This window comes from Theropithecus gelada, chromosome 20 (assembly GCF_003255815.1).
Source record: "Theropithecus gelada isolate Dixy chromosome 20, Tgel_1.0, whole genome shotgun sequence".
Lineage (NCBI taxonomy): Eukaryota > Metazoa > Chordata > Mammalia > Primates > Cercopithecidae > Theropithecus > Theropithecus gelada.
In genome coordinates this window covers 27787470-27803088 of record NC_037688.1, presented here as the reverse complement: position 1 = coordinate 27803088, position 15619 = coordinate 27787470, and the positions used below count along the sequence as shown (strand labels likewise).

At 49.4% G+C, this 15619-nt stretch overlaps 1 protein-coding gene across 6 annotated transcripts in view; it reads right to left on the bottom strand.

Moving 5' to 3' along the window:
- Nucleotides 1–15619, bottom strand: part of WWP2 (WW domain containing E3 ubiquitin protein ligase 2) — a 181301-nt gene that overhangs the window by 11059 nt on the left and 154623 nt on the right. For all 6 annotated transcript variants that reach the window (XM_025370285.1, XM_025370287.1, XM_025370286.1 and 3 more), the window contains 4 exons: nucleotides 13007–13181; nucleotides 5128–5182; nucleotides 1049–1130; nucleotides 327–455 (listed from right to left, as the gene is read on the bottom strand). In XM_025370285.1, the coding sequence (XP_025226070.1) occupies nucleotides 327–455; nucleotides 1049–1130; nucleotides 5128–5182; nucleotides 13007–13181 (441 nt within the window). The remainder of the gene's footprint in view (nucleotides 1–326; nucleotides 456–1048; nucleotides 1131–5127; nucleotides 5183–13006; nucleotides 13182–15619) is intronic.

Genomic DNA, 15619 nt, shown 5'->3' with positions numbered 1-15619 from the left:
GGGACTATAGGCAGGCACCACCGCATCCAGCTAATTTTTAAATTTTTTTTATAGAGATGGAGTCTTGACACCTTTCTCAGCCTGGTTAATCTTTTTTATTCTTGTAGAAACAGAGTCTCACTATGTTGTCCAGGCTGGTCTCAAACTCCCGGACTCAAGCTATCCTCCCATCCCCTTCAATATGACATCAACATTGGCCACTAGAGGGCAGTAAGGGCAGTAGAACGCACTACAAGGGCCGCCCAAAGTGGGCCTCTCAGAGCCAGAACAAGGACGGCCTGGGTCTCGGCTGCTGGACGCTGCTGCTACCTGTACAAAGTCCTTACCCCGACTCAAACCCTGGGCGAGGATCCTTAAAGGTGGTGGTGCGGGTATTGTGGTCCACAAAGTATCGCACCCCCTCGCTGGTGTATTTCATCTCCCATCCTGGGGGCAGAGCTGGTTCCTGGATCATCCTGGAAACATGGGAAGAAAAGGGTGAAGGGCTGGCCCCACCTTCTGGACCTTGGTGGTTGGAGGCTGGGTCCTCAAAGTGTGGTTTTGTCTCTGCAGAGTCCATGAGGGACCTTGAGGACATGCACCCAAGAAGCATGACCCAAGTCGTGAGGACAGTTCTGCAGCACAGAGAGGTCATTTAATATCTCATGGCCAAAAACGCAGCCCTGCATGGATGGCACTGGACTGAATGGCCACCAGCAATCCTGAGACACTCCATGCCCCAGCACGGCTTCACTTGGGGTGTTGGGAAACCAGGATCCCTCAACCTTTTTGCAATTATCAGCAGCCTGCACAATCAGTATGGAGACCAGCAACACCCGCCAGCCAGGCCACCCTCCATCCACCAGGAAGGTCTGTTTAAGAAACCACTTTTAAGTTGTCATCAGGCCAACAGTGTATCTGTGTAGTGAGAGTCTCAAGACACTTGTGTGTGGCTACAGGTCCCTGACATCAGCCCTCTGGGACGATGCAGTCCAAAACCACCTGCCTAATGCTGGAGCTGCACAGAGACCCAGCCTGGCCCGGCCCCCCTCTCAGCCCAAGTCCTTACCCCTGGGTCCGGGGGTCCTCCCACTGGGTCGTGCGAGTGTTATGGTTCACGTAATACACCCGTCCATTGTCTTGTCTCTTCTCTGCCACATGAGAAGAAAGAAAGAACCATCAGATTCAAACATGGAGAGCCGGTGTCCTTTCCCCACGGCTCCCACCTCCTGGATGCTGGGTCTGAGTTTCTCTCCCTGTTGTCAGCCTGTTAGAGAAGAACCAGCCAAAGCCGAGCTCACTCACACTTGTCACTGGGAAAGGGACAAAGAGGGTCCTTCCTTCTTGTTGTTGTTGGTGGCGAGGGGGGGGTGTGTGACACATTTCCAACTCGAGATGAAGCACTTCTTTGGTTGGTTGGTCAGTTGGAGGGAGGGGGTGGTGTGGCCACCCGGAGGGAGCAGCACAGCTCAAACCAGAGGCATAATTGCTCCCAGCTGTGTGCAGCACGGAAGCCGGGCAGTCCCCAACCCGCCAGACCCCCCACCCAAGTCCCTCACGGCTGATCCCTGGTCCTGGGACCCTCTGCACTGCATGCAGCTGACCTGGGCGCCTCTGTCCCACAGGGCATGGTCCTTATGGGGTAGCTGCATCTCCCTCGCACCTCTCTGATCAGTGCTCTGCACCCTGCGCCCCTGTACCCTCCAAGTTCTCCCTCTTCTCCCACTTACAGGCTAAGTCTTGTTCTAAAACTCTCATACCCTGGCACATCTCTTTCTTGCTTATGAGCAAATAAACGATATCTGGGGCTGAGGACACTGACACTGCCCAGCCTCTTCTTAGACATGTACCTTTTTTTTTTTTTTTTAATAAAGACAGGGTCTCGCTATGTTGTCCTGGCTGGTCTCGAACTCCTGGCCTCAAGTGATCCTCCCGCCTCAGCCTCCCAAAGTACTGGGATTACAGGCAATAAGCCACTGTGCCTGGCCTGCCTATCCTGTTCTTACACCTAAATATGTGCTTTGAGACAGGGGAGTGTTCATAGAGTGGGACTGGGGCACAAATATACTTTTCCTCTGCTCTCAACAATCTCTGTTGTCTTGCCCTTTACTGATACACTGATAAGGGCTCTGGGGTCCCCAAGGGAGAGTCTGGGCTCCAGGGGCAGACCCAACCCGAGCTGGCGATTCTGGACCTTGAGAGGGATGGAAAGGGGTAACCTCTCAGCTCCAGGTAGACAGGGGAAAAAAAAACTAGGGGGTAAAGCTCTTGGCCCAAAAGAGGTCACCTTTCCCAGGAAGTTCCTGAGCCTTCAAATCTGTTTCTCTCCTGAAAACAAATGATGCTAATGGCTCTCCTTTTACAAGACAGAGTAACATTAAAGAAATAAAAAATAATCAGTTCCAGAAGCTACAGGGAACCTGAAAGCTGAAAAAGGAGCAGAACAGGAAAGAGCAACAACCCCCTCCTCACTCCCTACCAAGACTCGAGCTGCAGTGCTCCCAACACCAGCCCAGGCTTCAGTCTCCCTCCCACTCTCTGCCTTACCTGGTATCTATGACTCGTCTGAAATTTTACAAACAGACATTATTTGTCAATCATACGTCGATAAAGCTGGAAAAACAAATAAATACAATAAAATAAAAATAAAGACAGGCTGGGCACGGTGGCTCACACCTGTAATCCCAGCACTTTGGGAGGCTGAGGCAGGAGGATCGCTTGAGCCCAGGAGTTTGAGACCAGCCTGGGCAACACAGCAAGACTTCATCTGTTTTTTATAAATACAAAATAAATAAAAGGAAGACAAAAGGAAAGAAAGAACAGGAGGTTCCCAGAGGTGTCAGGGAGCTACCACCACCTCAGAACACACAGAAGGAAGGCTTCCCAAGAGGTTTCCAGGGGAGGGGGCCGCTCCCAGCCCAGAAGCTACTGCTTTGAACTAGATCCTCATGTCTGCCCTGTTAAGGGCCAAAGCCAAGGCTAACCACAGGGCCAGGGGGATCTGTCCAGCGGGCCTGAGGCCTGTGTCGTCATTTCTGGCACTGCTGCTGCGTGGAGGCCTCCCAAGGCCGGCTGACTGCCTTGCAGCCTTCAGTTTCAGTTAGGGGGCTGGGAAAGACCTTGAAGGAACACCGGCTCGACCTCATTTTAGGAGCAAATGGACTCAGACGTATTCAGCCACAGGCCCAGGGTCAGGGCCACCGAGGGCAGATGTGGATCTCAACCCGAGGTGTCCTGAGTCCCACAGCAGTGTGTGGGGAAGATGCAGGGTCTCTCCTGGGGCAGCAGAGAGGGACACCAGCAGGCTTGGTTAGCAAGCTGCCACTCAGTGCCATTCTCACTTGGTCTGGCTGTTCTTTCTGTTCATTCTCGGCGAGCCCTGGGGAGGCGGCCCCTGCCACAGCCCTGGGGCAGCCAACACAGATCCCCAAGGATCTGCAATTCAGAAGGAGCCCTGGCCTTTAGCCAGAATGTTCTTCCTCTTAATTTTGGACTATGACAGTTTGGTGGGCTTTTTTCTGATTGTTCATTAACAGCATCGACTCTGACCACGGCTCCTCCATTTCCATCTCAAAAATTTCCACACTTAGCATTCGAGAGCTGCTTTCAAGTCTCCATCAGCTGTGCTTACCTGGTGACCATCACTCAGCAGAACTGGCATGAAAACCCACTTGACTGCGCTACACCACCTGCCTCTACAGAGCCTGAAACACACTAGCAGTCCCCGGCTTCTAGGCCGCTGGTCACCAAACAGCAGTACAGATTCTTGTTTAATCTGACGCATTTTCCCCTGCCTACTGATGAGGCGGGGTCTTCAGAGTTTTACTCTCTCACATTGGAGCTGCTGCCAATCTCTGAGATACCAATGACCTTTCTTTGGTCCAGGGAGCCATGTGGGGCAGCTATCTGCGTAAGGGATCCCTGAGCTGAAAGTCAACAAATATGTGGAAGCTTCACTAAATGGTATCTCCAACCAGAAGGACCAGAAGGCCCTTCTAGGACCCTGGACTGCAGTGCTCATTCACTAAGTGGTACCCTGCAGGTATAAGAGGGTTGACACAACCTCTTAAATGACTACCCGAGAGCAGATGTGTCTGCACCGAGAAGGCCCAGCTCCAAAGCTGCACGTTTCCAGGCATCAGAAGCCCATCCTATCATTGTCAACTTCCCAGGATGCACCTCTCCATCTTTGTTGTCGAGTGCACCCCCTCCCAGTTTCACACCATCTGTCAACACCACCAAACCAACGTTTACCATATTCTGCTGGCCTAATCCATAAATGAAACGCAACACATGCTGGTTCCCGCAAAAACTGCCTTCTTCCGCTCCCAGTGACTCTTACAAGATTAAATAAAACTCTGCCCCAGCTCTCTCTATCAAATGCGCTAAGTCTCATCATCTCTAATGACCCTTTTTGCATGGCTACTCCTTCCTAGAATAGCCATGAAGCCTATAATCTCTCCTAAGTCATGGGTGTCCATCCCTTAAGTCACTGTTAGCAAATCACGTCAAGGACCTGGGATAGGTAAGAGGCGGCTACCAAGGGCGAGGAGAAATCTACACGGCGTTATTAACTAGCAGCGATGCGTTTCCAGAGTCACCACCTGGCATTCAACTCTGGTATCTGCTTGCCTCTGGCCTCTTTCACAGCTATGTCAGAAATAAAAAGGTGGCTTCTATTAGTCAAAATTAGACCGAAGTCCGCCAACATCTCAGCTGCAAAGCAAGATGTGTTAAGGTGGATCATTCCAAGCATACGGTCACAGACCTGAAACAAATCCATGTGGGAGTTCGGCAGTGTCAAAATATCTTAGTGTAGCATGGACACTTGAGTAGACACCTTGAAACTCAAGACCAAAGCCCAATAGTCCCCCAGCTGCTCGGGGACATCTTTCTTAGGGTCCCACTCCTTTAGCGATGGTGGGTTTGGTGGATGCTCCAGTGGTTCGGTGGAGCTTGGTTACTTTCCCAGCCGCCCGGCTCCATCACCTGTAACTGCTGTGGCGGGGCATGCCCAGAGAGTGTGCTGGAGAGGGGAGAGACGGAAAACAGACGGACAGGAGCAGGGAAGGAGGACACGCGGGAGGAGAGGACAGAGCACCGTGGCTGAAGGAAGGCCGAGGGCCGGGAAGAGAACTCAGTACTTACCCCAGCCAGGAGGGAGGGGGCCCAGGGGATCATGGTCAGTCGAAGCACTCGAAGACTAAACACAAGAAACACAGCAGAACACAGAGGTTACAAAAAGCCACTGGTGAAAAAATAAATCAATCGATAAAAAATAAAAATGCCAACGACTCGCTTCCGCATTTGAGCGCTCTGCAGGGAATGCAGTGGGACTTTAGGTAGCATCTGCTCCTCTCAAAAGTCTCTGGTTTTTGTTTTGATTTTTACAGAAAAAAACAAAAAAGAACCCTGTGCACGGAGGGCCCAAGTGAGTTTTGGAAATGGTAGAGCGATGGGGAGGAGGCGGCACGCCGGTGAAGGTGTGCCAGGGTGGTGGAGGCAGGGAGCAGCCCCGGTGGGGCAGAAAGGCCCGGGAAGCAGGCTCGGCCCAGTGCCTCCGCTCAGCTCCGGCTCGAGGCGGCCAAGGCGACTGAAATCACCACCACCTCCAACTTTCTCCAAGAACCACACGCAGGAGGGGAAAAAATATCGCAGGCCTTTCCAATGAAATCATTCCCACAAGCCCTGCCCACGCCCAGAGCTTCCTGGCTGGGGCCTGGCCCTCCTCCCTCCACCTCGGCGTCCCCCCCAACCTCCCATCTGGGTGTGCAGCGTCCACCCAGACTGAGGGCACATTCATGCCCCAAGCCCTCACCTCCCCCAGGAATGTTTTCCTTCCCCTTCACAAAGCACCTTTATTCCTCCCCTGCCTGAACCTGAAGTTGCTCAGTGTTCTGTGTTTGTCTGGGGGGGGGGTTGGGGCTGGGGGCGGGGCAGCAAGACAGAAGGGGAGACAGGGGAAAGAAGGGGCCACCGGCTCCAGGACTTCAGGGTCGCTGTTTACATTAGAATCCCCCCCGCAGCCCCTTCAGCCAAATTCTGCTTCGAGGTCCCTGGGGATGGACTGCAGTGGACCAGGAGTTCTCATATCCTGCAGGGAAGGGGGGTGCTGTCAAAAAGTTCTGGTCATTAAATAAAACAAGTATTGTTCCCCTCTTTCTTCTTTTCTTTTTTTTCTTTCTGAAGCATTTTTATTTTACTTACTAAAATGTGATCGTTATAAGAGGGGATCAAGTTCTAAATGCGGACTTCAGGCTGCTGGGCTGGCCCCGTCTGGGGGTGCCGGAGCCACACACGGGCAGGAGGATGAATGGGCTCAGTCTCAGCTTGAGAAAACATTGGTGGAACTCAACTGCCAGCAAGCCCCCTTCCACAGCCCTCCCTCCACCCCCAGCTGAAAGACAGAGAAACTTTCTTTCCAAGGTGGCAACACAGGCCCCTCTTCCAAGCAAGTTCCAACAAAGATGTTTAAGTCTTGAAACCATAGGCTCCTTGATAGGATGGAGCCCCCTTTCAGGGCAGGGCCTCCCGCCCACACAGAACGCAAGTGCATGGAGGTGGGGGAAGCTCACCTTGATTTAGGGTCCCTTATCATTGATCTCGAGCTTAAAATTCTCCATCGCAAATCATATTGAATCATTACTGAAAAAAAGCTCCCGAATTCACAGAAGTCATGTGGGCGTGTGTCTGTGTGTTGGGGGGTTGGGGGAGATAGGGTACAGTATCTCATAAAATCCAACTCTGTTTTGTAGTTAACACATTAAAAACATTCGGCAACAGAGGCATGGGAACAGATGTGAAAACACACGTATTCTACATCATGGAGCCAAAGGCACTTGGTAAGTGCTGAGCTACAGCAATGACCTTGCAAAGGGGAAGGACTATAGAAAAGGTTATTTTAAGACATTAAAAGAGGACGCATTTGGTGTAAAAGTGTTTGCTGCTTCAGGTCTTGTTTTGGAGTGAATAGATCATCTGTAAAGTGTTCAGGGCTCTCATGGGAAATCGACAACCAGCTGGTACCAACCTGGCTTCCACGGGGGCACGGTCATCTTTTGCTTAATTCTACAAATCAACAGACCAAAAAGGTCTTTACCGACAGCCCCCCTGACTAGCACTGAACTAGGATCAGAAAATACTGATCAGCCCCTTTCTGAATCCTTGCCTTTAAAAAAAAAATCTCGGCCTTCATGCAACGTAGGCTCTTTTGTTAAAGTGTTTTTTTTTTTTTTTTTTTTTTTTGAGACGGAGTCTCGCTCTGTCGCCCAGGCTGGAGTGCAGTGGCCGGATCTCAGCTCACTGCAAGCTCTGCCTCCCGGGTTTATGCCATTCTCCTGCCTCAGCCTCCCGAGTAGCTGGGACTACAGGCGCCCGCCACCTCGCCCGGCTAGTTTTTTTGTATTTTTAGTAGAGACGGGGTTTCACCATGTTAGCCAGGATGGTCTCGATCTCCTGACCTTGTGATCCGCCCGTCTCGGCCTCCCAAAGTGCTGGGATTACAGGCTTGAGCCACCGCGCCCAGCCTGTTAAAGTGTTTTTTAAAAAATTTCCTTGGTATCCTGATTATTATTCTATCAGAACGCCCCCCGCACCCCTCCACCACACACACCTATAAGAATCGAGGAGAAGAGGAGGCAGATAGGAAAGGGAGAGACACCAGAGACTGATAAACACAAACAACACATATTAGGTTGATGCAAAAGTAATTGTGGTTTTGCCATTGAGTCATGGCAGCTGGGTGCCGTGGCTCAGGCCTGTAAACCCGGCACTTTGGGAGTCGGAGGCGGATGGATCATTTGAGGTCAGGAGTTCAAGACCAGCCTGGCCAACATGGGGAAACCCTGTCTCTGCTGAAAATACAAAAATTAGCCAGGCATAGTGGCAGGCACCTATAATCCCAGCTACTCAGGAGGCTGAGGCAGGAGAATCGCTTGAACCCGGGAGGCAGAGGTTGCAGTGAGCTGAGATCACGCCACTGCACTCTAACCTGGGTGATAGGGCGAGACCCCCGTCTCAAAAAAAAAAAAAAAAAAAGGAGTCATGGCAAAAATCACAATTACTTTTGCACCAACGTGATAAAATCAGAATCAATGGGAGCTGATCCTCACAACAATTTACTTCTTATTGTTAAATCGAAGCACTTGACGATTTTGGATACGTCTTTCCTCAGGCACACAGTATAAGTTGAAAAAGAAAGAAAGCCAGAAGGGAGGACGTGAACAAGGAGAAATGAAAAATAAAAACTATGCATCATGGCCAGAAAACCAAAAGCCAAAAACCCCACATCTCCAATGGGCCAACCAGCTCCCTCCTCTTCTACCACATTCCCCCAAAATGAGAGATGTCAAGGTGTTACGTGGAGCAGATAAAGGATGTAGATGGGGGAAAGCAGGACTCTGCAGCCAGAAGGGAGATCCTGGATGTTCTCTATCACTAGGAACAGAAAAGAACACTGAAATCCTCTTCCCGCGTAATGGTCCCTGGGTTGGGAGATCTGGGGTGCAGGCCATGAGCCAGAGAGCTCATGAGAGTTCAAGTCCCTTGGGAACTAAGCACGAAGTTCCAGTAATATTTTAAGATACAAACTCAGAAATGAAGAATGTCTAGCAAATACAGCTGAGGGTAAGAAAGGTCTGGGAAGGGCATAAAGGTTGCAGCGTGGAAGGCGGGCATTTTTTTTTTTTTTTTTTTTTAAGGATGTACTAGACGGACGCAGAACAAAATCCAGGTGCTTGAGAATTCAATGCACGGGGCTCTCTGCAGAGTAAGAAACAAGTTGTCTGTTTCTCGATAATGGACTCCACACCCTAAGAGCCAAAAAATAATCTGTTTCTTTTCCTCTTTTTTTTTTTTTTTTTTGAGATGGAGTCTCACTCTGTCGTCCAGGCTGGAGTGCAGTGGCGCGATCTCAGCTCGCTGCAACCTCTGCCTCCTGGGTTCAAGTGATTCTCCTGCCTCAGCCTCCCAAGTAGCTGGGACTACAGGTGCCCGCCACCACGCCCAGCTAATTTTTGTATTTTTAGTAGAGACGGGGTTTCACCATGTTCGCCAGGATGGTGTCGAACTCCCGACCTCAAGTGATTCGCCTGCCTCAGCCTCCCAAAGTTCTGGGATTACAGGCGTGAGCCACCGCGCCCGGTCAAAATAATCTGTTTCAATACTGCAGAGAGAGATGCCCCAGAAGTTGCCGGCCATGTGATGGTCCCGTCACAACAGCACAACGTGCAAGGCTGTGCCGGGCATCTTCAGTGGGTCCTAGCAGGAAAACGACACAAGAGGGCAAAAGGAAACTGCAAGGGTGAAACAAGCAAACGAAAAGATACATGATAATCATGGGCAACATTAGCACATTCGTGAGTTAGGAAAGGGAAACATGGCAGAAAAACTAAGAACTAGAATTTAGAGGAACTGGAATAGGTGTGTGTTGAGGCAGACAGCAGGAAGGAATTACAGGAGACTGCAATCTGGGATTCCCTTGATTTCCATTTTGAACTCTATTTCATGGTCTCTGCAGTACAGCAAAGAAGAACAAGGTCTCAGTTGAAGCCCAGCAAGAGGAGGAGGGGAGGCCGCTAGTCTGGTATTGGATCTTAAGTCTTCCGAGTCAAACTCTGGGCCTAAGCCAAACCCCAAAATAACTATATGAAAGCAACCCTTCTTGCTTGTAACCAGGACATGGCACCATAGCAAACAAGAGGAGAAAACCAATGCCAGAGGGGGAGGAAAATCAACAGAGAGACATTGAAAGCAGACCAAAGAAAGATTCCTGCCACATTTTTCAATATGAGTCTTGTTTCATGGAGAAAAGGTAACCATCACCTCCATGCAGAACCCTCCCACATCCCCAGCGAGGCTGAGAAAACCATTTTAGAGTATTCAGAAAGAACAATTTTTTAGTGTTCAATTTTTACTTCTAGGGAACCCTCCAAGTCAAAGTTCTACCTCTAAAAACCCAGAATAATGTTGCTAAGAGAGGTAGGCAAAAGGAAGGAAGACTCCAAAAGACCAGGCAGATGTGAGCTCCAGAATCTGGGACTCTTCCCTTTCACACACCAACATCTTGATCAACCTACAGAACCTAATTGGTGGCTATTAAGGGGGGAAAAAAATTGCTTTAATGCATCTTATTTTATTCATTCATTTATTAAGGCAGGATCTTACTGTCATCCAGGCTGGAGTGCAGTGGCACGATCATAGGTCACTGCAGCCTCAGACTCCTGGGCTCAAGCGATCCTCCCACCCCCAAGTCTTCTGAGTTGCTGGGATTACAGGTGTGTATCAGAATACTCAGTTCAATTTTTTTTTTTTTAAATGAGAAAAGTTGGATAATCAGGCAGACAAAAACCATGTGAAACTCCTAAAATATGTCCTTGTCTCTAAGTCAAAAGACAGGTCAAAGAAGAAAGATGCCCCAGACCTTCCCAGTTTTGCAGCCACAGCCACCCAAGAAAATGGCAGGCAAAATCTTTGGGGCCCAGCACAAAAGGAGCAATCACTGAAATGTGGTGAAAGACGAAGATTCCATCCAATTCTGAAACATGCCAGAATTGGATGTCAGGCATGTGTGGCAGGCATGGGTGGGAAGCCTGGCCCAAGAAAGTGTGCAGTGCTGCACTGGGCTAGACAGCGGGGCCCTGGCTGGAGACAGGCATGACCACCGACCCTGGAGGCAACTTACTAAGACAAACACCACACTTTCTGCTGACCCCTGCTAAGGAAACTGAGGCCCTCCATGGTTTCCTCCCTGTATGATGAGCAATCCATCCCCACAGACAGAACTAACCAAGGGAGATGCTACAGTGACTTATGGCTGATGATCAAAAGTCGGAGGTCCATCGGCTGGGTACGGTGACTCACACTTGTAATCCTAGCACTTTGGGAGGCCAAGGCAGGTGGATCGCCTGAGCCCAGGAGTTCAAGACCACCCTGGGCAACGTGGCAAAACCCCATCTCTACTAAAAATACGAAAAACTAGCCAGGTGTGGTGGTGCATGCCTGTAGTCCCAGCTACCTCAGGGGGCTGAGGTGGGAGGATCGCTTCAGCCCAGGAGGTCAAGGCTGCAATAAACATGATCATGCCATTGCATTCCAGCCTGGGTGACACAGAATGAGACCCTGTCTCAAAAAAAAAAAGGTCAGGGGCCCAGCTCAAAACATGTCCAGCCTGGAAGGCACCATCATACCCTGTGTTAGTTCTGCTGTAGATCCCAACCTTCACACCTAAAGTATTCTGAGAAAAGATAATCAGCCAACTTGGCAGTCTCACGTCTCCCTACCAAAGAGGCTGTGCGGCTGGGCTTCCCCAAGTCCAGGTCACTGTGTACCCTCTAACGGGATGGAGACTCCAGCAGGTGGAACTGGGAGGGTTCCCAAAGGGACACAGTATGGGAGACTGTTCAGGCAGTTAGTTTGAAACCAGAGCACCCAGAATTCTAGACTAGAAAATATAAATGTGGGTCGGGCATGGTGGCTCACACCTGTAATCCCAGCACTTTGGGAGGCCAAGGTGGGGGGATTACCTGAGGTCAGGAGTTTGAGACCAGCCTGACCAACATGGTGAAACCCCATCTCTACTAAAAATACAAAAAATTAGCCAGGCATAGTGGCGTGCACCTGTAATCCCAGCTACTCGGGAGGCTGAGGCAGGAGAATCACTTGAACCCAGGAGGTAGAGGTTGCAGTGAGCTGAGATTGTGCCACTGCACTCCAGCTTGGACAACAAGAGTGAAACTCCGTCTTGAAAAGAAAAGAAAAGAAAATTTAAATGTTGATGGGAATGGTGGCTCATGCTTGTAATCCCAGCACTTTGGGAGGCTGAGAAGGGCAGGTCACTTGAGGTCAGGAGTTCAAGACCAGCCTGGCCAACATGGTAAAACCCCCATCTCTACTAAAACTACAAAAATTAGCCAGGTGTAGTGGCGGGCACCTGTAATCCCAGCTACTTGGGAGGCTGAGGCAGGAGAATTGCTTGAACCTGGGAGACAGAAGTTGCAGTGAGCTGAGACTGTGCCACTGCAGTCCAGCCTGGGCAACAGAGCAAGACTCCATCTCAAAAAAAAAAGAAAAAAAAAAAAGAAAAAATAAAAAGAAAAGAAAATTTAAATTTACTCTTTAGGTAATGACCACAAAAGGTTTTGAGCCAGTAAATGGATGCAATGACAGTAACATTTGAAGACTGCTCCGGAGGAAATAGGCCAGATGGACTGGAAGAGAGAGAAGGTCAATGGAGAGAAGAACTTAGAGGCTGCTCTAGCAATTCAGATGGGAAGGGGCAGAAGATGATCAAGCACCAGATAGGAGGCTCAGCTAGACTAAAGATAAACTTTTTCTGCAAAGGGTCAGACAGTAGGCTTAGGCTACTTTAGGATTTCTGAGTTACAGTCTTTATTGTGATACTCAACTCTTTTGTACCACGAAAGCAGCCACCATTAATACGTAAACTGCTGGGTGTTCTTATGTTTCAATGAAACTTTATTAACAAAATGAAGTGGCAGGCCAGCTTGGCCCATGGACTATTATTTGCCAATCCCTGATCTAGATGAGCCCAAGGATCTTTCATCCTTGAGAATCTGTCAGATAATAAAGATCTAACAAAAAACAGTAGCAGTTTTTTGGTTTTTTTTTTTTAAGAGACGGGGTCTGACTATGTTGCCTGGTGATTGCTTTGATCTGGAAAGGTGAGGGATGGGAGAAGTTAAAGCTGACCTTCAGGGTGCAAGTCAGGGAAAATGGACTTGAATGAAGGGGGCAGAAATGAAAGCCGGTCTTGGAAGAAAGATGGGGAACTCAGTTTTAGACATGTTGATTCCTTAAACACAGAGGCTAGACACGGAGCTGCTGAGTGAGGAACGCTGGAATTTGAGGAATTTCACTGTGATGAGTAAAATCTCCAGGGGCAGAGCGCTGACGTTGCCAGACGCTGTTTTCCCTGCCACCAAGCAGGTCAACAGAGAACGCGGTGAGGCTGCACATGCGCAAGGGCAGGGAGGCGCCCCCACCTCAGGCCAAGCGCCTGCCCTCTCACCTGGTAGAGGAATCTTTGGCTGAAGTGCTGCATGGCCCCCTGGAGCTGATTCCGCTGCGACTGCCACTGCTCATAGTTGCGCACGTACTCCGCGGTCGGAGGCTGCCAGGTGGTGGTCCTAGTATTGTGATCCACATAGTAAAACCTGCCTCGGGGATCTGTGCGTTTTTCCCAGCTGGAAACAGGAACCTCAGAATGAATATAATGACAACCCCACTCCCATCCCTCAATTCTAGAAAAGTCTCAGGATGCCTAGCACAGCCGGGCAGGCCCTGTCACAGAGGTTGCTGGGGCTTAGCTGGCGATAGCAGACATCTGTGGTTGCCTCCACAGCACCCAATCCCTCCTTGCCATTAGCTCTCAATTTCTAATTTGGGGATCCATGTGGTTCTGGGGAAGCTGACTCTGTTCCCAACCTCAGAGCTGCATGGTTGCCTGGACCAGAAGTGCACATGTGATGTATGCTGAGCCAGCCACAGCCAATCTCAGGACCTCTGCTAGCAAATCTAGGAAAACTAACAGTCGCTCATCTTTTCTGAATATGACTGTGTAAGCATGCGGTCCTGGGGGCCACTGGCTATTATTTAGGACCCAGAGACAAGAGGAAGTTGACCCAGTGGATGGCACAGCAGAAAAATGGGAGAAAAGCCAATTCCTTGGTGATATTGTTGAGTAGCCCAAACTTCGCTTGGAATCAGGATATCTAGAATTTTCCGTTACATGAGCCTATACATTGCCTTCATTATTTAAGCCAACTTTGATAACAACTTTTGTTACCTGCAACTGAAACTCTCCTGATATAAGGCGCCAATGAAAACATGTTGTATGGTCTTTGGTTTTGTTTTGTTTTGAAACAGAGTTTCACTGTTTATATTTTTAGTGGAGATGGAGTTTCACCATGTTGCCCAGACTGGTCTCGAACTCCTGGACTCAAACGATTCCCCCACGTTGGCCTCCCAAAGTGCTGAGATTACAGGCATGAGCCACTGCACCTGGCCTCAATGATTTTTTTTTTTTTTTTTTTTTTTAACTCAAGGCCTCCCTAAAAATGGTTTTCCCTCAAGTGGTTCCTAGGACCCACAGTCAGTTCCCAGGTTTTGTCTGGATTCTGCCTGCTGGAGTGCCTCACCTACATGACTGCTGTCACCCTTCATTCAATTGAATGCCACAGCTCTGTCCCCACACCCAGGTCTTTCCTCAGTTTCCTCGTGTCAGTTCTCCTCCCAGGGATGAAACCAGGCCAACATCATTCCCACTGCTCTCAGTCAATCACTCAGCCTGACTACTGCTTTTTCACTGTCTCCCTGCCTCTGACTTTCCATTTTCCATTCCTATGTCCACATCTGTATCACCTCACCCCTGGACTACTGCACCTACCCTGGAATTAACCTCCCCACTCCATCCAGCCTAGAAACAGCCATCAGAGTAACCCACTAGACTGAGCCCTTGGGTCACACTCCTGCTCAAAAACTTCAATTGACCAGCCAAGGCAACAGAGGGAGACCCCCATCTCTACAAAAATATTTTTTAAAAATTAGCTGGGGGTGGTGGAGTGTACGCCCTTGGTCCCAGCTACTTGGGCGGCTGAGGCGGGAGGACTGCTTGAGCCTGGGAGGTCAAGGCTACAGTGAACTATGGTTATGCTACTGCACTCCAGCCTGGGCCACAGAGTGAGATCCTGTCTCAAAAAACAACACTTCAATTGACTCCCCACTGCCCTTGAGTCAAAATCCTTTAGTAAGTACGCAAGACACAAAAATCTGGAACCTTCCTAGCTTTCTCATAATTTGTCTACCCCAGGCTGGAGTATAGTAGTAGGATCATGGCTCACTGCAGCCTCACCTCCCAGGCTTAAGCAATCCTCCATCTCAGCCTCCTGAGTAGCTGGGACCACAGGAATGCACCACCACACTCAACTAGTTTTTTTAAAAAATTGTTGTAGACATGGGAGTCTCCCCGTGTTGCTCAGGCTAGTCTCAAACTCCTGGGCTCAAGCAATCCTCTCACCTCAGCCTCCCAAAGTGCTGGGATTACAAGTGTGAGCCCCTGCACCTGGCCCAAAGCCATATGTATATAGTTTTGAAACACAAACAGGACTGCAGGGAATATAATGAAAAACCACGGTCTCTTGCCCCATTGCTGACTCCTATTCCCCAAGGACAACCACTTTCAACTTTCAATTGCTTCTACTAGTATATGTGTACATCTGTGTCTCTAAATAACATGTCTATTTCATTGCTTTTTATCTTTCCTTTAATACAGAGACAGGGCCTCACTATGTTCCCCAAACTGGATTTGAACTGCTGGGCTGGAGTTATCCTCCAGCCTCAGTTTCCTGAGTAGCTGAGTAGTCTCAGGTGTGCACCACCAAGCCTGGCTCATGATTTCTTGTTTTTGTTTTTCTGGGTTTTTTTGGGGGGGCGGGGGTTGCCCTATTTGCTATCGCTTATGGACTTTCCACTACCAAAGATGAGGAATGAGGATGTAGGTATTATATTCTATCCCTCAACTATCTCCTCCCCTCGTCCCCTCAATATGGAAAATCACCATGAAATCAATATTCAGGGTTTGGATTATGATGATATAGAATACTGTAAGTATATTTCCTTACTT